General features: G+C 46.4%; 1 protein-coding gene across 1 annotated transcript in view; it reads right to left on the minus strand.

Moving 5' to 3' along the window:
- Window positions 1-1,890: 1,890 nt before the first annotated feature.
- The window catches only part of LIPC (lipase C, hepatic type), a 150,118-nt gene continuing 124,885 nt past the window's right edge, over window positions 1,891-27,123 (minus strand). Inside the window, exons 5-11 of the mRNA XM_010979945.3 lie at window positions 25,666-25,848; window positions 24,981-25,098; window positions 22,498-22,731; window positions 19,964-20,209; window positions 9,346-9,463; window positions 7,530-7,769; window positions 1,891-2,046 (exon numbers count right to left, since the gene is read on the minus strand). Of these exons, the coding sequence (XP_010978247.1) occupies window positions 1,935-2,046; window positions 7,530-7,769; window positions 9,346-9,463; window positions 19,964-20,209; window positions 22,498-22,731; window positions 24,981-25,098; window positions 25,666-25,848 (1,251 nt within the window). The 3' untranslated portion in view covers window positions 1,891-1,934. The remainder of the gene's footprint in view (window positions 2,047-7,529; window positions 7,770-9,345; window positions 9,464-19,963; window positions 20,210-22,497; window positions 22,732-24,980; window positions 25,099-25,665; window positions 25,849-27,123) is intronic.

Consider the following 27,123-nt stretch of genomic DNA (forward strand, 5'->3'; position numbering starts at 1 on the left):
TGGAACCCTATTAATATTGGAATGCATCACACTATGGAAATATGCTGGTTTTAACTCTGACCGTGATTTTCTTGGTTTTTTTTTTTTTTTGTATTGTGAAATGTGACATTCATACTAAAAGTGAGTGCATCAAATATGTACAGTTTAAGGAATGGTTATAAAAATGAACACCTGTGGAAGCACCACCCGGAGTGACAAGTACGATGTTGCTGGCGTCTGGACCGCTGGTGTGCACTTCCTGCTTCCTGGATTCCCACAACCTCACTATTCTGCTAGGGATCTTATTACTTAGGATTTTACCACCTATCTGTCCACCCCTCACAGTATAACTTAGTTTTCCTTGCATCATACCACACATACATTTTGTGTCTTTGTGCAAATGCACAATCCAGGAATGCCGCCTTCAGTTCTGTCCCTAGGATGCCTCGCTGTCTCACTCTGGACTCAGCCCTATTCTTGTTACGTGTGTGGCTTTGGTTCATTTTTTAATTTTTTTTTAAATCTCTGTTTAACAACCTTTCATAAGAATATACCACAGTTCACTTATGCATTGTACGGCTGGATATTTGAGCTGTTTCTCCTTGTGATGGTTTCAAGGCTGATAGGAATATTCTTCAATACGTGCATAGATTCCATAAGGGCATAGAAGCAAAGAGTATTTTTAAAAAGTGATATTTTAAATTCCTTCTGGATAATGATCAAACATGCCAATCTAACACAAACATGGTTTTATTGTGAATCTTAGTATTTTAGATGTAATGGGAAATACGGTTCATTTTAATGTCTGTAATTTATAGACACACATACACAATACCTGAAAGTGTGGTCAGATACTTTTGCAGGCAAGATGAGCATCCAGGACACAGCACAACATTGACCCAGCTGTCCTTCCTCCCCCTCCCCCATATCCTTCAGTGTTGTGGGTCTTTCCAAGAGAAATGAAAGTGAATCATGCAAGATGATCTTAAATTGATTACATCAGAGGCAGACATCTCTTCGATATTTTTGTTTCCACAACCTCTGCTCGGGTGAAGAAGTTGAGAATTAGGAGCCGTGTAGAGCTGAGCTTGTGTGCATGTCAAGTGAGTTTGCTGAGTGTGCATAGCGTGCTCCTCCTCTCTGAATTACTTGAAACACAGATGTAAGTGATGACCATATCTAGTATTTCCTTACATGCTCTTCAATGGAGTTTGCTGGTCAAAACATCATTATTTCACTTATTAGACAGTTTGAGACTTGATATCTAAGTTTTGAGATTTCCCAAGTTTTCCATTAGCTTTTGTGGCAAGCATTAGTAAAAGAGGAAAATTGCACTTAAACAGTAATTTGATTATTAACATGACCAACTATGCGGCTTTTGTGGTTATCATTAGTGGTTTTGGGAGAAGTCTACTATTAGTTTGGTTCAGTGAAATAATTGTATGATTTTTATGATGGCATCTGTTAGTGTAAGCAGACTTTTTCCTTCCTTCGGTGAGCTGAATTGTCTTAAAGGGTGTGTGCTTTGGGACACACAGCTGTGATTAATTGAAATCTCACTTTATGGAAATGCAAGTTATGTAATAAAGTATTTTTCCAGCATGATCAGAACAAACTAGCAAGGAATTATGGGAAATCTGACTTAATTGTAAAAGCCATTTTAAATTAGAACAACAGATCTAAAATGGCTCTCACATTTGTACTTATTTGCATATATTACCATTTAATCAGACATAAAATTGGGAGATTTTTTTTTTGGTTACACTAATATTTGAATAGAGTTATATAACATTGTTTTAAAAAGCTCGGTTTATAATAGTGATGTGTACTATCCTTTAAATCTAAACTCTAGGCTTTTTGCAAAATTCTTTGTATAACTTTGGTTTCCAAACAAGACAACCGTTCCAGATGAGGAATGAAATCATTTCTTCTTCACACTGGGTCTTCGTTAAAGCTCATCTGATCTTTCGCTTCAGTTTTTTAGAGTTTGCTTCACATCTCACAAAGGTTTTCTCCTGGGCTGGGTGAAGTTGTGGATCATTCATGTTTTCCGAGCAAAATGTCATTCTGAATAGGAAACATCAAGCAAACACAGCACTAAGTTTTAGATGGAGCTTATTGAAGTGTTTCATCCTTTGTCAAATACTCAAATTTATGTAACACATGCTATGATTTTTTTTAAATTAGATTCTTATGATCGCAAATATTTCCATAACTTCAGAGGAAAGCAAAACCCGAGTCAGTGAAAGTAATCAGCGCAAGGCTTCCCGGAGCTCTGCATGGTGTGATTTCAGTTCTATAAGAACTGAAGAGTCCTCGGGGCAGTCCTGCTTTGTTCTCCTTTATATAGCTCATCAAAGACTTGGAGGGGAACTGTTGTTTCTTTCACTGCAATGCCCTGTCTCCACTGCAAACATTCAAACATTCGCATTTTCTTCAACTTGCTCCTCCCAGCCTTCCTTCTTTGGATATACTCCAGTTTGTCAGTGCCCTTCTTAAAGGTCCCTGGACATGAAGCCACTGTCACCAGCATCTTCCTGGCTCAGCCCTGTAAGCCCTGCCCCTTCCTCTTACATGGTTCTCCAGCCAAAGAGGACATCACTATGTGTTTTGGGTCTCTGTTGGAGACCCATGGCTAGAATGCTTTGGTCATTAGTTTGGCCTGAGATGCTATTTTGTGTTACCACCTTCAACTGCATCTATTAGGGAAAAAATAGCAGTAGTCACAGAGAATTGTAGTTTATAGCTTTTTTCTTCCCCCTTCAAATTGCATTCTACGATCAAGTCTTTACTAAATCAAACTTTTTAAATTAAGTTAAGAGTATTATGAGTAGTTATAAATGCATTCTTGAAAAATTCAAATAGTAAAGAAATACATGAAGTTGAATATTAGAGATCTTCTTCTTCGTCACCTTTCACTAATATCACTCCCCTCCCTGCTTTCATGGTTTGCTTTCTGTCCTTCCAGACCGCTTTCTGCACGTTTACACATATATGGATGTTCATATGCAAACATAAAGATTGTTGTATGTATTTTTCTGAAAAATGTCCTTGTCATCCAGTAAGGTACTTGGAGACCTGTTCATGTCAGTACATGTAAATCTAGTTCACTCTTTCACTGGCTGCACGACATTGCAGTGCCTTCAGCCGTTTTCCTATTGCGGGACATTGAGATTTCCCCCAGTGGTTTAGTGTTTACAAACAGTCCTGCAGCAGACATTTTTGTACATATATATGCTTTGTGGACATTTTGAGCATTTCCCTAGGATAGACACCTAGCATAAAATTCTGGGGCAAGATTATGCATATTTCAAAATTTGATACTATAAGCTCCCTGAGACCAAGGGCTTTGTCTGCTCTGTTCACTGCTGGATTCCTGGTGCCCACAGCAGTCTGGCATAAGATAGGTGCTCACTAAATGTTAGCTGTTGAATGAAACTCCCCTGCAGAAGCTCTGTAATCTATACGCCAATGAACATTTTATGAGAATGCCCATTTCTTCACACCTTTGCCAGCTCTGGTTGTTATCCATCTTTTAATTTCTGCCAAACTAGTGGGTGACCAGTGATCATTTCATTGATTTTTGTTTTGTATTTCTATGATTCCTGTGGAAATCAAGCATCTCATTCCAGTTAGCCGATCACTTTTTTTTAATTAAAAAATTTATTTATTTATTCACTTTAATGGAGTTACTGGGGATTAAACCCAGGACCTCATGCATGCTAAGTGTGCACTCTACTATTGAGCTATGCCCACCCCCTGGCAATCACTTTTTATGTCCTGCCGTAGGACCAGTATTGTCTGAGCCTACATAGGTGGTGACAGTGAAGTCAAGATTTGGGTTCAGGACTGGCTGATGCAGAAGTCATTGGATTCTGCCTACATACTGCTTTGCCCACTGCCTGGCTCTCTAGAAATGCCTCTTGGCCTCCCCAAAGCCTGTTGCAGCACAGAGCCAACAGCAGCAACCTGAACTGATGTCCTTTTTAGACTTCCTCTGCCATGCAATAACCAGACCCTCACTGTTAAAGTGCGGTCTGGGGACCAGCGGCATCAGCAGCACCTGGGAGCTTGTTAGAACTGTAGACCTTCAGGGTCCATCTCTACCCACTGAAGCAGAACCTGCTTTTTAACACGATTCTCAGATGATTCGTGTGCACGCTCAAGTGTGAGAAGCCCTGGGATGGAGGGATGGAGCGCATCATTAGTAAAATTAATGAAACTTGTTTTCCTAATTAGGTCCTGGAGTTTCTTTATGCCAGAAGCTACAACGCAGATATTTTCTGGTATCTCTCAGTGGTGCCTGGTACTGCGAAGACACATAGGAGGCACTGAGTTAAAAACAAAGTATAGGTCCTAGAGCCCTTCCCTCCTTTCCAGGATACCCCCTGCAGTTCTGAGGAAGAGTTTGATGTACAGTTATCTTAATTTCCAGCTCTGTAACTCTACTAGATGAGACTAAGGAAGGTCAGATCAGTGGGGTTAAGACTAAGGAGGGAAGGAGCTGTTGGAAACCGCACATGTACAACAAACGGGTCAGACAAACCGAATCTGAGCTGGGCTTGGACAGTTATTAACAATATCCTCAAGCTGTGAAACGTCTGTGAGTCTGAGGTTCCTAGTCTGCCCAGCAATACTACCCATTTCAGAGGCTCCCTGGGATGCTCCCTCGAGGGGAATGCTCTAGGGCACCTAGCTCAAGCCCACGGGGGCAGCAGGAGCTCTGTCAGCGCCCCTCCCGTCCCTCTCCTCTTTCCTTCTTCAGAGCCATGTGGGTGAGCACCCGGGGAGAAGGTAGCATTGTGTTTTATACAACCTTTCAGGTCAAGGTACCTAGAATTGCCATGGCGAGCAGCCACTAACGCTGAGGAATTACTCTCTAGCTGAGAGAATCCGGGAGGGGTGGTGCTCAGAAGCAGAGCTGTTCTAAAGGGCCAAAAAGTCATGCAAGAATAGCTAAGTGTGTAAGAGGAGAGAAGCAGTTTAATTTTCTCAAATTGATCATGTGGAGAAGTCTGTTGGCAGACTGCAGAGTGTGCTCTTAGTAATTGCCAGGATTTCGTATCCCAGGGAGATAAAATCTCAGAGTGCGGTTGTATAAGGGACTCAGGGGGCATAAATCTGCCATGGGCCTACTCCTGGCAGTGTGACCCAGGGAGTGAGGGAAGAGAGCAGTTTGAGGTGAGAGGTGTGCTGTTTTCTGTCTCTGCTGGGGACAAGCCGAAGAGAGAAATGGGCTGTCCAACCGAGGGCAGTGGGAGAGGAGAGACAAGTTCCCTGAATACAGTGGGAGGAGATGGGAAAGGGTCTAGGGAAAGACAAAATTCTCCTTTCGTGGAGAACTGCAGAACCACAGGAAATCCTGATTGCCATAGCAAAATATGGTGGGCATCCCTCTGCTTTGCTGAGAGGACTGAAGGAGCAGCCGGATGTCCTTTCTTTCCTTCACTCCCTGTCCCCACGTCCACGCGTTCCTGTTCCTGGGGACTTGAGGCCAAGGGCAATCACACAAAGCCACGTTCCCTGAGGGTAATCCGTTAGTGCACATAAGAATTTCTCAGGGCTCTTATCATGAGATGTGTGTCCCTTCACAGACCACAGCCAACCAGAAGCTCTCCAGGTGGGTCAGGACTTGCTGCATGTTTAATAAGCTTCCCAGCGATCCCTTGGCACTCTCAGATTTGAAAGGCAGCACCACAGCCTGAGACTGTGATCTGTTAAAAGCCTTTCACCAGGTAAACAACAAAGCAGAAAGGTCACATCCAGATCCCTGTCACTCAAAGTGTGGTCCTTGGACCAGCAGCACCAACATCACCTGGTGAAGTTTGAAAAGCACTGGGCTAGTGAGTTCTCAACCTCCAGAGGCAGGTAGCTATGGACTGTGGGCAGACAGAAGAGGCTAAACTGGGAATCAGAAGACCTGGGTGCAAATCCTGGTCCTTCCACCTATGGCTGTGTGAACTAAGGAGGCTCATTTCACCTTTCCGAGCATCTGTATGCCATGGTTAGGACACAGTGATGCCCATTTCATAAGGTAAATGCAAGTATTAAATTGTGAAAGTGCAATGGAATAAAGACAGTCTCTTTAGCAAATGGTGGGAAAACTGGACAGCAGCATGAAAATCAATGAAGCTAGAACAGTCCCTTACACCATGCACAAAAATAAACTCAAAATGGATCAAAGACTTAAACATAAGCCAAGATACAGTAAACCTCCTAGAAGAAAATATAGGCAAAACATTATCTGACACACATTTCAAAAATGTTCTCCTAGGGCAGTCTACCCAAGCAATAAAAATAAAAGCAAGAATAAACAAATGAGACCTAATTAAACTTACAAGCTTCCGCACAGCAAAGGAAACCATAAGTAAAACAAAATGACAACCTACGGAATGGGAGAAAAGTTTTTCAAAAGATGAAACTGACAAAGGCTTGATTTCCAGATATAAGCACCTCATATGACTTAACAAGAAAAAAACAAACCACCCAATCCAAAAATGGGCAGAAGACCTAAACAAGGAATTCTCCAGTGAAGAGATACAAATGATCAATAGGCACATGAAAAAATGCTCAATATCACTAATTATCAGAGAAATGCAAATCAAAACTACAATGAGGTATCACCTCACACCAGTCAGAATGGCCATCATTCAAAAGGCCACAAATGACAAATGCTGGAGAGGCTGTGGAGAAAGGGGAACCCTCCTACACTGCTGGTGGGAATGCAGTTTGGTGCAGCCACTGTGGGAAACAGTATGGAGAAAAACAGTATGGAGATTTCTTAAAGGACTAGGAATAGATTTACCATATGACCCAGGAATCCTGCTCCTGGGCATACATCCAGAAGGAACCCTACTTCAAAAAGACACCTGCACCCCAATGTTTGTAGCAGCACTGTTTACAATAGTCAAGACATGGAAACAACCTAAATGTCCATCAACAGATGACTGGATAAAGAAGATGTGGTATATTTATACAAAGGAATACTATTCAGCCATAAAAATGACAACATAATGCCATTTGCAGCAACGTGGATGCTCCTGGAGAATGTCATTCTAAGTGAAGTAAGCCAGAAAGAGAAAGAAAAATACCACATGAGATCGCTCATATGTGGAATCTAAAAAAAAAAAAACCCACAAAAAACAAAAAAAAACATAAAATACAAAACAGAAACAGACTCATAGAATACAAACTTGTGGTTGCCAGTGGGGTAGGGGGTGGGAAGGGACAGACTGGGAGTTCAAAATTTGTAGATACTGACAGGCATATCCAGAATAGACAAACAAGATTATACTGTATAGCACAGGGAAATATATACAAGATCTTGTGGTAGCTCACAGTGAAAAAGAATGTGACAATGAATGTATGTATGTTCATGTATAACTGAAAAATTGTGCTCTACACTGGAAATTGTCACACCATTGTAAACTGACTATAACTCAATAAAAAATTTTTCAAAAAAAAGAAAAATAAAGGGAAAATAAATTGTGAAAGTGCTGGCACAGGTAGATGCTTAATAGATGTTAGGAGGACGTTGAACCAGGACTCACCTTTGCTGGGTTTCTCCCGCTTTGACTCTGATGCTCTTCAGAGCAAGGCCTGAGTAGACGGGCTCTTCTTTCCCATGGAATGTTCCTCTTCCCCATGGGATGAAGCTTTGGACCACGTTCCAGACGTTGGCCCACACCTGGTAATTTTCCCACTTGAACTTGATCATGATCAGCTCACCGATATCCAAATCCAATGTGATAAGAAAGGAATAGGTTTTATTGCTAGTAATTCCTCCGTTCCTTGAAGATGCAAAGGAAACCAGACCCAGTCAGTTGATTTGTAACAGGGAAGCAACGCTTAGGCACATTCGGGATGTGTTACTAGGTTTGCCTGAGTGACTTGGGGTGGTCTTTTCTCTGCATTTCCCAAGCTAGTGTTGGACAGACTATTAATAGAGATAGCAATAGATGTGCCGGGATCAAAAGGATTTTCTGGACTAGTAATATTGGGAAAACCATCCTATTTTTTGAGTTAGCATATTCAAAAGGCTCCAAGAGTTCTGTAATAATGAATCTAACTAACTTTGTTTAGCTCAGGCTTCGTAGTTTCTAGGTTTACAAACCAGAAAAACTGGCCCCAAAGAGATGGTGGGGCTTTGGTAGTGGCCTTTGGGCTATTCCATTCTCTGTAGGTGTGATCAGCACATTACAGCCACACCAGTCTTCTCTCCTGAGTAATGCTTTTCTCCTCCCCATATAAATAGAAACTTCTGTTAAAACAACAAAGGATAGCAGGAATATAAAAACCACATATAAAAAGGATGCACCAGTTTGGAGCAAGATTTAAATGCAGATCCTTAGGTATCATTATCAGCTTTACTCACTAATCTCCAAGACATTAAAATGTCCCAACAGTGACACAACAGCTAAATGCCCTTTGCACTCCTTAGAACAATCTCCCAGGGAGGGATTGGGGACAGTGCAGAGTTTACGCTGGATTTAGGGTGAGACAGGTGGCTGGAGGATTCCCTGGCTGGGCTCATCATAGCTCTTCCTGCAGTATGTTGTAAAGAACCGTTTAGGAATCCACCCACCCTACTAGGCTGGGAGCATTCCAGGGACAGGGTCCTCTCTGCAGTGCAGCTCACCAGCAAGTCCTTGCTGCGTGACTGAATCGGGTGATGATCTGAGAATTAAAGCTTGTGGCAATTTTCCAGAAGCTGAGGACTATCTCCCGAGTGGGTGAAGGGCTAGTGTCACTTCCCAAGGAGAGTTCACTCCGAGGGTCGAGGTGCTGAGAAAAAGTAGCTAATGGGCCTTTTCTAGCCAGTGAAGCAGGGGAGCCTCTGCGGGACGTGTGAGGCCACTCGCCATCTCGTGAGCAGATGTGTCGCAGGGCGAAGGACAGATGGGCAGGGCTGGCCGTGCAGGCTGATTGGGATGGGAATGTGTGCCAAGTTGAATGATAACCAGTTTTGTTTCTGGGTTACGGTTTTGAGGACTCACTGGAAAGGTGCTCAGGGCCTTCCTGGGGACACCTGCTCCAGCCGTCACCACTCCTCCCTGCTTGAATCTTCTTCCTGCACTGTGGACACAGACTGGCCACCTCTGGCTTCCTCTCCATTCAGCCCCCATCACATTGGGCCCATCACAAACAAGAGGGACATAAAGCAATTTATGGGTGGGGCTGAGGAGGGATGACGAAGTACTGGGCTTGGGTGGCTGTGCCTTCTGACAGGGTGTTGGGGGCAATCATAATGGGCTGAGAAGAGTAAGTTGTGTCTGGCCTCACCCTTGAAAAGCACAGAGTCCATCCAGACCCTGTGAGAAAATTAAGCGTGTCATCACCACGGGCGAGGCTGCATCTTGTACTCACAGAGTGATGGGAAGTTTCTGCTCTTCCTCTTTAGTTCCGAGGAGTGATATGGCAAAATTTACTTTTACTGGTTCCTCAGTTTGGTTGATGAACTGCATCTTGAACTGGTAATGATAAACTGGAGGAGAGGATGGAGAGGGAGAAAGAAAGAGAATTTAAGCTGGAATTTTAAAAATTAAAAATCTCATTAAAAAGTTTAAAAATGCAGAGGGAGAGGTCTGGATGGAGAGATACCCCGGTTTTTTTCTTGGTGGTGAGATTATGAATGCTTTTTATTTTCTTCTTTTTTCTCCACTGAATTTCCTAAATGTCTAAGTGGACTTGTATTGTGTTTGTAATGTAATAAGTATTACCCAACAAAAGAAGGCAGCTTAGGAGTCCAGTGTATTTGGCAATTTCTGGACGCACTCCTGTTGGACTGTTCTATGTATTTGGCAAGGGTCTCCTTTCATAAATCAAAGGATATATTGCCTTTTAGGCACCTGACAAAGGCAAGAGAACATACTGCCATTTTTACTTTTGCCTCTGTTTGATGGGGTCAGTTTTGGGGTGGGACGGGGCTCCAGCTGAGAAATATGCCTTAATGACCACTTTTCTTGTTCTGGGGCAGGTCCTGGGAACTAGCTCTGTGGGGTTCAGCAAGCCCATTTTCCAGTGGAAATAAGATAACTGTAGTTCTAGTACCTGGGCCTAAAATTTTTCTATCCTGTCAAATGTCTAGAATGTCCTTCTACTGGGTTATTTGGAAGAGGGAAATTTGTTTTATTCTTGTTTACCTAAATACAGTCCATGTTTAATTAATAAAAGCAAACTGCCTGCTGTCAGATAGTGTTGCTAAACACTATACGTTGCATCACCTCATTTACTGGTCATAATGTAAAGGTATTGCTATTCTCAATCCCAGTTCATAAAGGAGGAAGCCAAGGTTAGAGAGGTGAAGTGACCTGCTCAAGGTCATAAACCAGAGTCTGTGCTCTCGGCCTGGAACTGCTGCCTGGGCTCAGTCTGCCTTGCTGCACCAGCCAGCTGTGGGGCTATTTTCAAAATTATCCCACCTCATTCCCAAATGACTGATGGCTGCTTGGACTTCTTTTTCTTGCTATTTCCATATTCTCTAAGTACTTGCAGCATTTTAGCTCCAAGATGGCATGTCAATTTGATTGCTAGGACTGCCTGGAGCCCTGTGTTGAGATGGGCTCTTTGGAGAACTGGTGTCTGCCTTGGGCAAAGGATAGGGGATTTATGGTATATTTGTTGTGTCTTTGCTTTTCCTGTTCTGGATAATGATTAATCCATGAGTCCTGATAAGAGCTGACACATAGTAGGTGCTTAATAAACACTTGTGGGATGAATGAACTGAAAGTCTGCTGGGGAGTATAATGATGTGTATGAACATTTAGCAAGATGGAAAGCACCTCTGAGAATTCAAGATCTGAGATTCAAGCTTTGTTGTAGAATTCCTCCTGGAAAGCATAGATCACGGAACCAGCCACTTGCTCATCCATCCTATGCACCCAGCATGTGGAAATAAACCATCCTCATGAATCAATCTACTTACTCCCAAATGGTGCATTTCCACCTGAGGTTGGTAGCTGCACACAGACCTGACAGCAGCTGTGGCTAATGGCGTGTTGCCAACACGTCAGCCGCAGGGTCCTGGTGTGCTCGTACTGCTGGGTTTCTGTGTTACTTACACAGCCCTACCCTTTGGCATAAACCAATTTTCCCATTTGGGTTTTGTGGTGGATTGGCTCCAGTGCCCTGTGCATAATAAGTGCTCAGATCCTCTAGCCTGGAATAAAGTAGTTTGACGCTCTCAGGACTATGAGGCTGTGGATGGGAAGCAGAGGAGAGCTGTGAGCCCCAGCTGCAGGGAGGGTCCCTAAACGCTTGGGTGGCAGTGGTGGAGACAGGGACTCTGGTCTATCATCCTAGAAGCCTCTGGAGAGGTTTTACATTATTCGGGGCCTGTGAGGGAACTCTGTAACAAGTGAACAGTGTTATAAGTTGAACTGAGGCAAAAAGCAAAGATAACAGGCCATAGGCGTCAGGGTGGGGGTGAGGGGTGGGCTGTGGGCAGGATGATGTGAGAGAGCTGGCCTCAGGTTAACCCCCTAAGGAGGAGGCAGGGCATCTTCCATAGCTAACAAGAAACACTCATAGCAACCAGTTTAATATGTATCAGTTGGAAACATATGATACCCAGCCCAGTGCTAAAAGCTGTTGGGGATAAAGGAGTAAGAGTGTAGTTGGTGGTATGCATGATAATAACATCAGATAGTATTTATTTTGATTAGCTGTGCCAAGCACTTTTTATTTATTATCTCATTTAATCCTTACAACAGGTGATACTATTATTATCTCATTTTAGAGAAGCGGAAATGAAAGAACAGAGAGGTTAAGTGACTTTTCCAACATCACACAGCTAGTAAGTAACATAGCTGGGATGTAAGTTCAGGCCATTGGCTCCAGAACTTGAACTTTCAGATGTTTATATTCAGGACTATCATTTCAGGAAGTGCCAAGATAGAGGAGTAGAGAGACTCACAGCTCACCCTCTCCCACAAATACACCAAGAATTACATATACAAACCCAATGAATTGAACAGAACACCTACTGAACTCTGGCAGAGTGTCTTTCGCTTCAAAATTCAGGATTCTCGCAAAATCCAAGAAACAACAAGTTCATACTGTATAGCACAGAGAACTATATTCAATATCTTGTAGTAACTTACGGTGAAGAAGAACATGAAACCAAATATATGTATGTTCATGTATGACTGAAGCATTATGCTGTACACCAGAAATTGACACAACATTGTAAACTGGCTATACTTAAATTAAAAAAAACCCATATATATATATATATATATATATATATATATATATATATAAAAATTAAAAAATACATATATATCAATTAAAATATATATATATATATATATATATATATATATATATATATATATATATATATATTCAGGACCAAAATCTTTATATACCCTAAGAAAAGACTTGAAATGTGGAAAGAGTTTTAAGTTAAAAAATGTCATAACAGAATTACTTAATAAAAAATAAATACCACCCTAAATATTCACCAGTAGAGGAATATCTTTGGACTAATAATGGTAATTACGATAATTACCACTCAGCTCTTTATTATGTCCCAGACACTGAACTATTGTTTCACATAATTACCTCATTTCTCTTGACTACAACTTTGTGAGATGACTACTTTAACCTCCCTCTGCATCGTTCTACAAATGAAGAAGCTGAAGCTCAGGAAACTGAAGTAACTTGTCCATTGTCGGGCAGCTCAGAACTGGCGAAGCTGCAATTAGACGTTAGTTTGCTGAATCCAAGTTCATATTCCCTATCATGTGATCTACTCTTAGGAAGTTGTTAAAAGATGTTTTTGGAATGATTTCAATGCTTATGAAAGAAGTGGGGAAAAAACCCCATACAACCATCAGGATACAAATTATATACTTAACAGGAGACTAACTCTAATAAAACAGAATGCAGAGAAGGAGGGGGAACCACAGAAGTCTCACCAGAGCTTATCTTTGGAAAGGGGAGAGTGATCATTTCTATTCTCTAATGCTTTTCTGCAAGTTCCTCATTTTCTACAATAAGCATGTATTCCAATTAGACTCTTACTGGAAAAAGGGAATTTTAAAAAGTATTAAGAAAACAGGAGAACCAGAAGCAGTGGTCCTGGCCTTGGAGGAGCTCAAGGCTGGTAAGCAGAGTGGCATCAGGTGACACACTAAGCACTTTACATACGTTATTTCAGTCCTTGTAATAAGACTAAATAAGGATAATATGTGGTTAGACTCTGTTTTCCACACCTACTCTTGCAGTCCCCATCTGCTCTCTGCCGAGCTCTGAGCCCCAGGCCTCAGCCTCTGGATCTCTTGCAGGATGGTTTCTGGTTGGGACTGACCCACCAAAGAGGCACCAGCAGAAGGAGACCTGGGCAGAGAAGAGAGAGGTGAAGGAGTTTTGCTTCCTGCTTCTGAAGCTCCCTCCTGCTTTGGAGCCTGACTATGTAGTAAGTGTGCCCCATGATGAGTGGCTGTTGGGAGCCTCTCCCCCACAGCTCCCATTCTCCTGGGCTAGTCCCCCTCCTCACTTCTCCTGGTGGCCTGATGTTAGATTCAGGGTGTGTCAACACCCCATGTTGGTTTCCTTAATCGCACCCACTCTCTGTAAGGAGTCCTGCCTGCTCTCTTCAGCTGACCCAGGTGAGTGGAGTCCTGCTTTCTGCTGAGACCTAGACAGATAACGATGTCAGCAGTCCTGGTCAATTACAGATAAGGAAGCAGAGATTTGGAGACAGGTCCAAGGTGACCCAGATGGTTAGAAGTGGAGCAGACTTTGAATCCAGGAGTCTGTCTGATTCTAAAAGACCCTTCCCACTCTCTCCTGGGGTTCTGGTTCTGGCAAGCTGAATCTGCCCTTTGAAAGCAAATGGTAAACGCTCAGCCCTTGAAGAAAAGCCACAGCCTAAACCTGCCTCCTGTGAAGCCACCAAGACAAAGTGCCCGCCTGCTTCAGCCTCCTGCCATCCATCCTGGGCCATCACAGCTGCAGATTCCTCTCTGCTACCTGCCTGCTGAACGTCCAGCCCCTGAGCGGGGATTAGTGTTTCATGTCCCTGCACTGGAGGTGGGATTTTGCCTTCCTTTGTTCTTAAACTGTGAATAGCAGGAGAATGATATCCACGCCTGAGATGCCATGGTTCCACAATTCTGGGGGAAGGGGTCGACTGAGATGATTGTGGAGGAAGGTCCCTTTAGCTCTTACATCCTATGAATGGGAATTGCCTGTGCCCTGCAGTGTCTCCCTGGAGTGGGACCTGTGCAGGAGGTCAGAACCTCCAAAGTGTGTCAGCTGTGAGGAGCCCGGGTGAGGCTGTGGAGGGAGGGGCACAGATGTGCGGGAATGTGGGCACCTCTGTGTCTGCAGTAGCCAGGTTCCAAGCCCAACGCACATTGATAGCACAAGGAATCCTGTACTTCCTGCACCAGGAGAGCCACTCTTGGAGAGAAATCTTGAAATGAAATTATTTTTTAAAAAATACGAAAGACACTTCCATGTTGAGAAGTAATTATTCGTTCTTATTTGGGATTTTTGTGTTTTTCCTTAAAAAAAAGAAAAACAGACAATTCGCCTCCCAATCTCTACCACCCCACAGGACAATGATGCTGTTACAAAGATTGAGGGGAGAAGCATGAATAATTTTGCTCACTTTACCTTATGGCATGTTTAATAAGGATTTAAAAAAATGATGTAGGGAAAATGCTTTTGATCCTGTGACGGCAGAGGCCAGCACAACGCATTCCTCAGTTCAGGCAGGAGAAACTATTCCAGGTCTTATAGATGAAAAGCATGAAATAGTCCATTAACCCTGAACGAGATCCGGCAGACTCCACCTGGGGCAGAGATGTGAGGCCTCTGGAGAGTCTCCTCACCAGAGATGCCTCCTGGGGTTCAGACACCCTAAAACCCTGGGTTCCGATCCCATGTGGGCCCCACTGGTGCCACTTTAAAAAAACAAATTTTTTGTTTTTCACCAAGCAGCCACCAGGAGCACCAGGTTGTAGAATTTATAAAAAGGGAATATTTTGTTTCCTTTTTTAATTGTCTCATGGAAAAAATGATTCTGAATCATTAGCTATTGGCTCTGGGAGATAGTAGGACTCTGTTTGCAAACATCAAAGACAACTTTTTTTTTTTAGACTATATGGATTTTCTCTCATGGAGATGGTAGGAATGAGATCTCATGTCTTCTTGCAGCACCCAGGCCTTGTTCCTGGGTCTGAAACGGTCCTAACTCCAGAGAGAGGGGGGATGAAGATGATGTGAGTGAGAGGCCTGAGGGTGTTCTTATGCAGGGGCTTACCGTCAGAGGCAGCCAGCACTAGCGGGGGCTGGTTGAATGAAGCCAGAGCAGAGCAGGCTCACGGGAGGAAGGGAAGGAGCAAGGATCTATGCGTGTGCATGTATGTACTTGGGTTGGTGACCACATTTGGGCTCAACAGCAACATCCCATTTATGTGATGCTGGTGTTATGAGATTGGATGCTCGCCCCTGCTGCTGGGGGTGGAGATGGGGGAGAGTGTGTGCATGTGTGTGTATGTGTAAGGGATGAGGAGTGAGAGTGTGTGTCTGTGTGAGGGGTGAAGACTGTTAGGCTGATTGGCACTGGCCGTCTGTGGTTTGCGCCGTGGCACCCCACGTGGGATGACAGAAAGTGCACTCAACTGAGAGCTAGGAGCCTCCTAGAACCATCGTGAGGGCTTGGGCGCTCATTGCCTTTCTGAAGCTCAGTTGCCTCACCTGTAAAACAGGTGTTAAAAGCTTCCTCACAGGGTTATTGTGAGGATGTGACCCGATGGCATATGTGAAAGTGCCTGGCTTCTCGAAGGTGTTGACCAGTGACGCCTGTTCCCTTCCTCCATGCTGGACTGACCAGGAATGGTTCAGAGCCCGCCCTGGTGCCAGTGTTGGTGGTTCTCCCTCATGCTGGGCCACACACAGTCACTGGGTGGCTGAAGAAACTGAGGCCCACGTAGGTTTTGTCACAAGGTCAAGGTCACTGAGATGGTTGGGAGCAAAGCCAAATTCTGGACACTCCTTGCCCCAGTCCCAAGCCTTGGCTCTCTCTGCGGTACCCACTGATTCTTCTGGAACTCCCTTTGGAAAGCAGTGAAAACCTTCCAAGGAAGTAGCTGAGAAAAGCCAAAGACAAACAGACCCCCCCCACAACAAGTCACAGTTTGGCTGCTTATCTCAGTAACCAGAAGAAAAGAGTGCTGTTGTCAGCTGGAGCGAATTCCCTCCGGCTGGATGGGGCCCAGAGTGCAGGGGCAAAGCGCAGGCCAGGGAAGACCGGGAAGAGAGGAGACTCAGAAAGAGGAGCTGGGGAGGGGGGAAGATGCGCACCTGGTGACTCAGCAGTGAGCCGTCACTCAGTGAACTGGCCGTGGTCCTACACTTAGGAGGCCAGGGGGAGTGAAAGGAGCGAGGGCCAGGGAATCAGGGAGACCTGGGGTCAAGCACTGCATTTGCTCCTCACAAGCTGTGCGACTTTGGGAAGGGGAGCTAGCCTCTCTGAATCTCAGTTTATCTACTGGAAAATTAGGCATAATCAGGGCCCCCCTTCCATCTCTGTCTCTCTCAGTCTGTACACTGTTGTGAGGATTAAATGATAAATGAGATAGTTTACACAACACATCCAGCATGGTTCCTGGACAGAGTAAACCTCCCTGAGTGCTGCTTCCTCCTCCTCCACCGGGTTACCTCATCCAGTTGTGAGGATTAAAGTAGATAAGGTGCTTGCTAAGCAGGTCTTAATACAGATTTGTTTCCCTCCTTGTTCTCTTAAAAAAAAACAGGCTCCCAATCTAGCAAAGGTTCCTCTTGAGAGGGTGAGAATGGAAGTGGGCGATAAATCCCCTCGTTTCGCTCAGTGCCTGCTTCGCAGCTCTCTTCTGCTACTGCTGCACTCTCCAGTGTTCACCCGAGTGCTGGCAGATGGCTGCAGAAAAACAGACCCTTTGATGGTTTTGTCAAAGTATCTCGGGAGCCAGAGGAATGAGGTCCTAGTTAGTCATCCTTTGTGCAACTACAGTCAGGAGGTGATGTTTATCTGGCCCAGCCAGACCCTGCACTAAAATATATAGTACAGTTAGATGTCCTTGAAAAATAGGGATTGTGGGTTCTCTGTAGCCAGGGTTGGGCAAGTCTGTTCCTTTATGAGTCTGTAAGTGTTCATCAAATGCTGGAGGTGGCCAGTGAGAGAGGCTCTGGGGGCCCAAGTCATAGATGATCGTGGCCATGATGGGCGGAGAAGGGTGGAGTTATGGTGGCCTAGATTAAAGACTTGATGCCAGTGCTGTCAATAGAACATTCTGGATGATGGAAACGGTCTATTTCTGTGCTCTCCAATATGGCAACCACATATTTGAGCATTTGAAAAGTGGCTAGTGTGACTGAGGATTCGAATTTTTGATTTTTTTTAACTTAAAGTAACTTAAATGGCCACATAGGGTTAGCGGCTACCATACGGGGTGACATACCATTATAGAGACTGCAGTGTCCCGTGAGCAACCACTTCCATGTAGGTGGAGTCTCACCTGGGTGTAACTTCCAGCAGTGCCCGGGCAGCTGGATGTGACCACAGGGCTGCAGCTCCCCTCCAGCAGGTACATTTAGGCTGAGTAGTTTAGGACTTTGCTCACTGGAAGGACGGAGGTGGACCTGGGGAGAATGTGGAGGGCCCAGAGGCGGGGAGGGCCCAGTGCCGGCCGCAGCTCATCACTGGACTCTGTCAGGGGCTGGGGGCTTTGGGTTCTGAGCAGTTTCAGGCAGTTCTGCCTCCCAGTCCCATGTCCACATCACTGGCCTCACTGGTCCTGTCCTCTTTGGATATCCCTAGAGCAAGATGAGTAGCTGGTGATAAAGGGACCCAAGAGCTGTCACCAAGGGACTCATCGTCCGTCTTCCTGGACGGCATTGAGCCTGCAGCACATGGAAGGGGTTCGGTCTCCTGTGAGCCCCCTGAGAGAGGGCCTCTGCCTGCCCTGGCTCAGTTTATGTTGGAAGAATAAATGATGGCTGGGCGCATTGGGGTTGGCAGCTGCTGGGTGAGATAGTGCTGCTCGAATGCGATTCCTTGGTCCTCCTTCACAGGAAAGGGGTCCCTGTGAGTTCACAGCAGCAGCGTGTGGTGCTCAGGCATCTGGGCTCCTTGGCAAAGGGAGAAACAGCCTGGCTGGTGTCTACTGCTCTTCCGCCCTACTCGTCCGTCTGATACTGGCCTCCCTCCCCCATCTCCCCGCCCAGTAGATGTCCTCGGGCTGGACCAGTCCCTCACTTCAGATGCACAGCCCAGCCTTGGAAGGTGAAAAACAACCCCCTTTCTTCCTAGCTGATGTCAAGGAGAAAGGGAGACCCTCCGCCTCCTCTCCTGCCTTCCTCACCCCACAGCAGACCAGGCGCAGGTTACTGAAGTGAAACGTCATTCGACTAGTTGCTTGGAGGCTCAGGTCTAAATGCTGGCTCTGCCAAGAGTTCCCTCTGTGTAATGATTTTCCCTCATCTGGGCCTTAGTCTCCCAGTCTGTGAAATGGTGGGGTTGGGTGGTTTCCCGAATTGCTAACATTCCAGGATTAAAGTAGATCCAGTGAAATGTGATTATCTGAGAGGCTTAATCACTCCAGGCGGCTTTGCCATTTAAAAGAGGAGCTGGTTAGCCCAGATGAGTGTTTAATTGGCAGCCTGTGAGTGGGGGGAGCTCCCTGAAGGAGGAGGCCTTCCAAATTTCCTCACCTGCTTCCGGATGCCACAGGCTGTTCCACCCTTCAAGGACAGACAGGGACCCTCTGCCCCTCAGGAAGGAAAGAGCCCACCCTCACTCCAGGTGCTCTCAGGAGCTATCAGCCACTCAAACGGATTTCTGTCATTCCTGGGCCTCACGGAAGGGAAATTTGACTAGAGGGCAAAAGTTCAGATAAACAGAGGAATCCTGTGCCTGAAAAATAAGCCGCCTGGGAGCTTGAACTTGAGAGTGTGGTAAGGAAAGGAACCCTGGCCCAGGAGTCAGAGGGACCTGGGTTCTAGGCCTCCTGTCAGGCTGTGTGGCTGTGGGCAGGTCACGCCACCCAAGCTCTGCTTCCCTCCTGTTTAACATGGAATTGTGACCAACCTTGCAGACCTCGGCTGTCATGGGCACCTCAACGTGGGCTGCATCTAGCGTTTTGGGACAAACAGTATGCAAATGCAAAATGGTGGTGACAGCATGTTCACCTTCTGCAGCTACAAATATCTGTACAGTAATAATCAAACAGCACAGCCTCAGGCTCCTCCCAGCGCCGGCGAGCATGTGCTATGAAACAGTGAGACGCTAAATCACTCCCGAGCTGTTTTAAGGATTAGGCAGAAATGTTAATGGCAACAGATGTTGGCTTGTTCCCTCCAGGAGGATTTAGGCTTCAGTGCAGAGTTTCTCTGCTGGCTTCAGCCCAAATCATGGCCACAGCCCTTTCCCTGACCTCCTGTTCAACCCAGAGAACAGAAGGGGCTCGGTTTCTGTCCTGAGGTTGAGAAGAGAATCTTGCGAGGACCTCCACAGGATAGTGATCTCCTGTAAGGTGAGCTGATTCAAACTTTAGGAGAAATGAGGAGCTGCAAATGTAGCCCAGAGCCCAGGTTTTTTGGTGGGGCCCTGTGAGCAGAGATGAAAGCACTGGGTTCTAGTGGGAGTTCAGAGATGCCTCCAGGGCTCTGCACAGTGAGGCCTGGGTGGTCGAGGTAATTGCTCAAGGTCTTCCTGATCTCACATTCTAGGGGATCATGAAAATGGATGAAACAAAAGCCAGCCCAAGGATTGTTCCAGAAAGTATCATGCTTTCTCCTCCAGCTCTTGCCACACATTCTTGGGGAAACAGAGTGACTGTGTCCACATCACAGTCTGGAATCTGCAGTGTCGGAAACACTGAAATAGCAGAGCACGATGTAAGAAGGAAAAGACTTCAGGGAACTTCCGGACCCTTCTGAAGACAGCGGCTGCATCCTGCCCTTCTCAAGGCTCCAGGCCGCCTGCACTCACCTTTGAATGGGGACTGGGCTCGAGTCACCAGGAAGAGGCTCTTGCTCCTCCTGCTTTGCCGCCCCCGGCGGGCGTGGTAGCCCAGCGAGTTGCAGCGGCCCTCCTGGCAGCTCAGGCACAGGCCCTGGCTGAAGCTGGCCATGTCCCTGCACTGGTAGGCCGTGCTCTGCATGCCGGCGTGCAGCAAGGAGTCGATGAAGAGATGCACTGACCGCTCGTGGGCGCATTTGACGGCCTTGGTGATGGCTGAAACACAGCGCAAGAAGGATGTTATTACCCCCTTTCTTTACCCAAAGGCTCACCCCGTTCCTCAGTGCAGAGCAGCAGCACATTAGGAAGGAGAGAAGGGCTTGCTAAGGTTGGCCCGCTGTCTGCAGTGGATGCGATAACTGGCTGAAAACTACACAAAGAGTAGACCCTTCGCAGTCACTTAGCGTAGAGGCGTAATCTCAGGCTCCAAGGGGCTGTGAGGGAGCCCTGCTATTACACTGTGTTATGACCCCAGGTCACTAAGAAAATATTGAATTATTTAACCAAGTGGGATAGTGTGATTCATTTGGGAAATATTTTAGTCTCAAATGGTTAAAAATGCACAAATGCCGATGCTTTGGGGGTAAGTTAGCAGGACAGGCTTGTGTGGAATACTTCTTCTTAATAATGCTGAGGAAACCCGTGCCGAGGCACTCCTGGGACTTGGCTAAGGGCTGGTGAGAGCTGAGCCCTCTCCCATCATGTCTGCCTTCTGTTCCAGAGCAGCCACTGCCTCCCTTTGGCCTGTAAGACCAGAAGGGGATTGGCTTCTCGAAGGGCACACTCCAGTGACCAGGTCTGAATTGGCCTGACCCAAAACAGCAGGTTTAGGAGGTTTATCTAACGTGGATTTTGACCTTTTTTTCTGGTTTGTTTTTGGGTCTCCAGATCTTAATATAACCTTTAGTAAAGTGTTCTCAAGGAATGTTGAGGAACCACCATGGGACATGGCAAGTACCACACGTGAGGGTAACTTTGGTAACTTTGCCAAAAGCTGTTGCCCCAGGATTACTCATCTCAGTTCTTGGTCATTAGTGTTTGTTGAGCACCTACTCTGAGGCAGGTACTATGCTGAGTGCCTCTATGGGTGTTCCTGGCGGCAGCTGTTATCAACGAGAAAACTGAGCTTCAAAGACATTCGCTAGCTCACTCAAGCTCACCTAGCCAGGAGCTGATAAGGATGCTAAAGCAGTTATCAAGTGAGCAAGTTGTCACGTTCACCCCAGTGTGGGAGCCGCTTCCAACATAAGGGTGAAGAAAACTCAGGAAAATCACAAGGCCAAGCAAGCTAAATAAATATACTTGGTTCCATCACCCTGAAGGGTAGCACCAAGGAGAAAATGGCAGTAATTGGTCAGAGATGCATTTACAGGCACCTGTTTAATGAACACCATCCTAGGGGGTCTGTGTTGAGCTTAGGGAGGTTATAGACCTGGGAGGAGGGCTAGATGGTCACCGAGAACTGCTGGTGACTAGAGGAGCGAGGATTGGAGGAAGATGTAAGGAATGATAAGGGGAAATTCCCAGAACGTTCTGTCCAGGTGGGTGGGTGGAGCTGGGAGTCCAGCCAAAATGAGATAATGTCGAGTGTGAAGGTCATTCTGATACAGGAGATGTGAAGGTGGTGGTGTAATCACAGAGAATGTGTTCTCAGCTCAGCTGAGATGATTGGGTTGAGGAGGTGGTCTGCGGGGGTGGAGCTCTCCAGTTGACTTGGAGTGAGTTGGCATATCTTAATCATCATGTTTTATCATAATGAGAAATTTGGAAGGCCCGTGGAACGTAAGGTTTTTGCTGACATTTTTGTTCTTTGATCCTGTGTCTGCTATCAACGTCCACGTCAATGTTTCAATTTCAGAATTTGAGAAGTGGGATCACAACCCAGATAAAGCCACATTCAGCTTCCGCCCTGAGACAGAGGACATCACAAGGACCTATTTAGAGCTGAACTTCGAATTGGAAGAATCTCAGTAATGAACGTCCTGTAGGGTCAGCTCATTAAACCTCCTGGGAGGGAATGGGGGGCAGTGGGAGAGTTATTCCCACTTTTGTGAGACCAGGGATCAGGAAGCCATGATCTATTCAGTGGATTGTTACATGGCCCAGAATACGGGAAGCTCCCTGAGTGAGGAAGCTTCTGGAGAAAGAGAAATAAGCACAGACATGAGCACTCAACTTTCAGAGGGGCTAGTGACCCAGGAGCTACTTTACTGGGTCCTCTGGGTGGAGGTGAATAGTGGGGACCCCTGGTGGTGCCCCTCAGCTCCTCCTCAGCACTTAGGCTCCCGTGACCACTGCCTGTTAAGAGGAGGGGCCCCGGGAGGAATGGCAGCCTTACCCACCCCCACAAGCCCTCACTCTGTGTGGACTTGGTGACCTTTCTCCCTGGGCCCCTCCCTTGCCAAACCCTTCCCGGAATCCCGCAGATTCGATTCCACTGGATCCAGAGGCCCCATTCAAGTGTGGGAGTGTAAACCGGCGTCGGCTAGTGTCTTCTTTCTCACCATTCAAGCCGTGCATGGCGATACGTTTGTAGAGCCCTAGGAAGTCGCAGCCAGGCTGGAAGGAGCCCCCATTGGGGTAGAAGTCATAGTGCGCTATGGGCTGTTTGATGCCCACACTCAGGCCCAGGTGCTCCTGCGTGAAGGTGTGAATGGCGTCCACAAAATTGGCATCATCTGGTGAAAGACGGTCGTTGGGGGAAGCGTTTTCAAACAAAGGGCCCGCAGCATCCAGTCCTAACAGGACAGCAAGAGGAAGGGTGAGGTGGGAGCAAGGGGAGGGGAGGAGAAATGCTCTTTTTAGCTTTCTGGTGTTATTACACATTCATGAGCTAGCAGGAAGAAGAAAATCCTAGGACATAATCTTTCTCTAGAAAATCTTGCTGTAACCTTTTTGCAGTAAAACCACAGTAATTCATGGTGCTGAAAATTGAACACAGGCTGGGCATTATCTATAAGGAAAAGAGGTTTGCAGGAACTATCCAGGGGTAGCAATAAGGTTATGAGGTAATGCTTGATTTATTTAAGCAAATCAATTTTAAGCACCTTTCAAGCTACTTTCAAGAGCATCTGTCTGCATACCCAAACTCTGCTGTGCTTATCGTAAGCACGTGCCATCAAAGAAAGAATTTATTTGCCTGCACATTGTCAATAATTTCCCTAAACAAGCTGATTTCCCCCCTACACTAATGTCATTTCATTGGAAAGTTCAGAACAGCCCTGGGTCATTACTGTTCTTTGGGGAAAATTGTTGTGAGCAAATAGGATGGTTCACAGCTCTGGTTCTTAAGTGGCAGGTATGTTTGCCTGAGACAAGTGGTAGCTCCTGGCTGACTGTAGTTGGGGAGTATTTATGCATTCAAGGTTTTTTCTCCATCTTTCTTCCTTGACCTTCTCTGGAGGACTTTTTGTTGTCCCACAACAGCCCTGGCTTCCATCCCTGTTGGGGATGAAGGAATTGACAGGGGGCCTTGAGAGTAACTGCTCCCCAGCCCTCACCCGTAGTTACAAATGGAAGATATTTCGGTGTGATTTACATTCCTTTCTCCATCAGGCTGACTACAAGATGACCACAGAATAATTAGCTGTCCTGCTGCCTTTGACACGTGTGGGCCTGGATAATAATGCCTATGTGATCACAACACCAGCTGGTGTAGACAGGGTCCTGGGCCCAGTGCTGCCTTTCTGCAATTCTGACTCAGCCTTCTAGGCCTGGTTTGTCCATGATAGGCTCATTGGGTTTCTATGGAAGGTGTTCATGGGAGGTCTGCTCACCCCCAGGGCTATTCAGTGTTAAATCATGGAGGCCACCAAATACTGGTCTGTGGATCAGGCCTCCTCAGGCACCAGCAAGGGAAAAAAAAAAAAAAAAAAAAGGACCAGAAGATGAATTCTCATCATGACAAATTTGCTTAGTTCAAATATCTGTCATCATCCCTGTCTTTTTTCAATGTTAAAATAAATCTCTTCTCTTAGGCAAAATAATGGTAATAGTAGATAGTAGTTGCCAAAAATGTTCTTCCTTGATAAAATAGGTCACAGCAATGCTATTCATCTCAAATTTTGTTTGAATTGTTTCAGCTTGTGAAAATTGTTTCTGCCTGCTGAGTCCTGAAGGATGAGTAGGAGTTTGGTAGGTAGACTAGGGCTGGCGGTTGAGTGGTGTCAAGTTATTCCAGGCAGAGGAAACGGTGATTTCAAAGGCCCAGAAGAGCAGGAGGCCATGGCGTGTTTGTAGAGTGGAGGCAAGCCTGGCGTCATGGAAGCCTGGAACTGCAGAAAGGGATCAGCAGGTGGAGAAGTTGTAGAGCTCTGGGGAGATGACACTGAGGAGGGCTTTGCCTGGCCCTCCTGAGTTTTACCCTGTAGGAGTCAGTGCGCCTCAGGGACTTGGCTGGGGAGCCAAGACATGTCTTTTCTTCTGAATGTAGCTCTGGGAGTGAGGCTGGTGTTGGGGCCGCCTGTCTTCAGCTCTCCTAGGATATCTAGGGCCATTTCCAAGCTGACTTAGAGCTGAGGGCAAGGTTTTTGGTGCAGAGATCCCTCCCTCAAGCCAAATGGGCCCCAGAGTAAGACCCGTGAGTTTCACAAATGCAGAAACTGAGGTACTAACGTGATTGTTACAGCAAATTCAGGGCTGTGATTCTTTAACTCACGTTGGGCTTTTAAAGATATCAGTTGAAAAAGAAACTGCTGCTTCAAAAGTGTATAGAAAGCCTACTTTTTAGGACTGGCATGACTGTGAGAGGCATTTGTCTGAGGAAAGGCAACAGGAAGCGAGGCTGTGATTGGCTCTGAATTCGCTTGGAACAGCAGTCAGTGACAGTGGTCATGTTTGAAACAATGCTTCAAGTCCTCCGGTGAACTCTAATACAGCTCGAGGGAAGCCCGGGGTGTGTTCGTTATGAGACTGTTGCAAAAGCGGGTCCTCACTCCACGCCCCTGTGCTGTTGTGGAGATTACAGTTAGTTTCCAGGCATGGTTACCTGTAATTCTCCCAATCTTGTGCTTTCTGCCCATGTAACTGCCGGCGAATCCTGAGACATGTGCACCCAGGCTGTACCCAATTAGATGAACATTGCTTGGAGAAAATTGCACAGATTCCTGCAAGACAGTGGTAAGATGGTTGCAGGAGGGAGGGGAACAGCCCCCTGGATAAAAGCCTTTTGGGGTCCAGCTTGTTCTGGGCTCTCTGTTATCTTTGGGCCTGATCACTAGTGAGGTACTTAACTCCTACTCAGGACCCAGACTGGTTTCTCACCTGCTGACTCTGTCCTTTCTGCTTTCGTACTTGGTTTCCTGGGACCCTGCCTCCTGCCTGCCCATCTTCACCTGGACGTTAATGCCCTGCAGATCCCATTCATTCGTGTGAGGGTTCAATGCTTTACAGGGTGTGTTTATATCCCTTCGCACATCCAAGGAGGTGAGCATAAAAGGAATAGTGGATGGCGTAGCAGGGGAGAGGATTCCACAAATAGGGCTTCATGGGAGGCATCTGAAAGAGCCCTGGGAGTCTGTTCTCTGTCCATTCCTGTGAGCCTAGCAGAAGTGGTTCTTCTGTCTGGGTTGCTGTTGGAGATCAGCTCAATTCACTCCATGTTAGAGGAAGAGAGAGGAAGGGAGAGGAGGTGAGGGACGGGGATGGGGGAAGGCAGTGGGGGTAGGTCTCACCTCCAGCCACTTAAGGAGAGCTGCGATCTCCTGGCCGACCAGGCGAGCGTTGCGGACGGCCACGGTGTACTGGTGGTAGGCCAGGGTCATCCAGTCTGCCATCCCCACGTTCACTGGCTGGGCCTGTTGGGACTTCAGTGCAGCCGCCATCTGCCAGGTCCAGGTTTCCAGCAAGCCGTCCACCTGCGGGCGGGCCCACAGGGTCATCAATGTCCCCGGGAGGGTGGAGGGAACACCGTGCTAGCTCCTCTTTCTCCCTGTTCACCTCTTTCCTCCTCCGACTCTTGGCTCATGCTGGATCCTTCTCTTCGAGAGAAAGGGCTTAACACGGGGCTTCCCGACCTCAGCATCGACGACATGTGGGGCTGGGTACGTCTTTGCTGTGGGGGCTGTCCTGTGCACAGTAGGCTGCTTGGCAGCACCTCTGGCCTCCATCCATGAGATGCCAGCAGCACCCCCTCTCCCCTGCATCGAGTTGTGAAAACCAAAAATGTCTCCGGACTTTCCACACGTCCCCTGGGGGATAAGCCCAGCCCTCAAATGAGAACCATTGTCTTAAAGTTTCCCTATTTTAGGACTTTCTAAGCCTTAAGACAATGAAAAAGTCTCTGTAGATCAGGTGCTGAAAGCTGGTCTATCTTTTGAGGGTGAGCTCCAGCGCTACCTCCTCTGGGAAGCCCGCGCTACCCAACGTGGGAATCCCGCCTCGCTTGCTCTCCTCTCACCCACCGTGTTCTGCTTGCTTTAGAGGGACTAGCCCTGTGAGCTGGAACATAGTAGGAGCTCAGTAAGTGTTTATGCAGAATTGTTCTGTGTATGTACCTTGTTTCAGTACCAGTTTGCAGGGCACTCCTGCAAAGACACATGTGCTGTGTCTTAAAGGATAAATAGGAGTTCACTGAGACGTGTCAAGGTGGGCATGTGAAAGTGGGGGCTGGGGTGAGGTCAGGGGAGGTCCGGGTAGAAGGAAGAGCACGTGCAGAGGTGCTGAGTCACAGAAGGGCAGTGTGGTGTGTCTGTCCGGGGAGAGGAGAAAAGTCTGACGTGGTTGATGACTAGACTGCGGAGGTGGGGCTGGACAGCATGGTTTGGCATATGATTCCAGGGTAAGATGTGTTCATATAATAAGTGTTTATCCAGTGCCTTCTATGTGGAGGGGGCACGTTTGGTTCAAATCCAGACTGTCCTAGTTACTAGCTGAGTGACCTTGGGCGAGTTAGTTAACTTTTCAGTGCCCCAGTTCCTTGTTTGGAAAATGGGGATAATAATAGTGCCCTCTTTCCAGGATTGTTGTGAAGATGAAATGAGTTAATCAATGCAAAGCACTTAGAACAGTGCCTGCGACATAGTAAGGACTCAGTAGATGTTAGTTCCTGCAGCTGCTGTGATTATTATTATTACTAGCAGTGGTAGATGTATTCCAGTCTGGACTGGATTTTGAGAACAAAGAACTCATTC

The sequence above is a fragment of the Camelus dromedarius genome, chromosome 5 (genome assembly GCF_036321535.1).
Source record: "Camelus dromedarius isolate mCamDro1 chromosome 5, mCamDro1.pat, whole genome shotgun sequence".
Lineage (NCBI taxonomy): Eukaryota > Metazoa > Chordata > Mammalia > Artiodactyla > Camelidae > Camelus > Camelus dromedarius.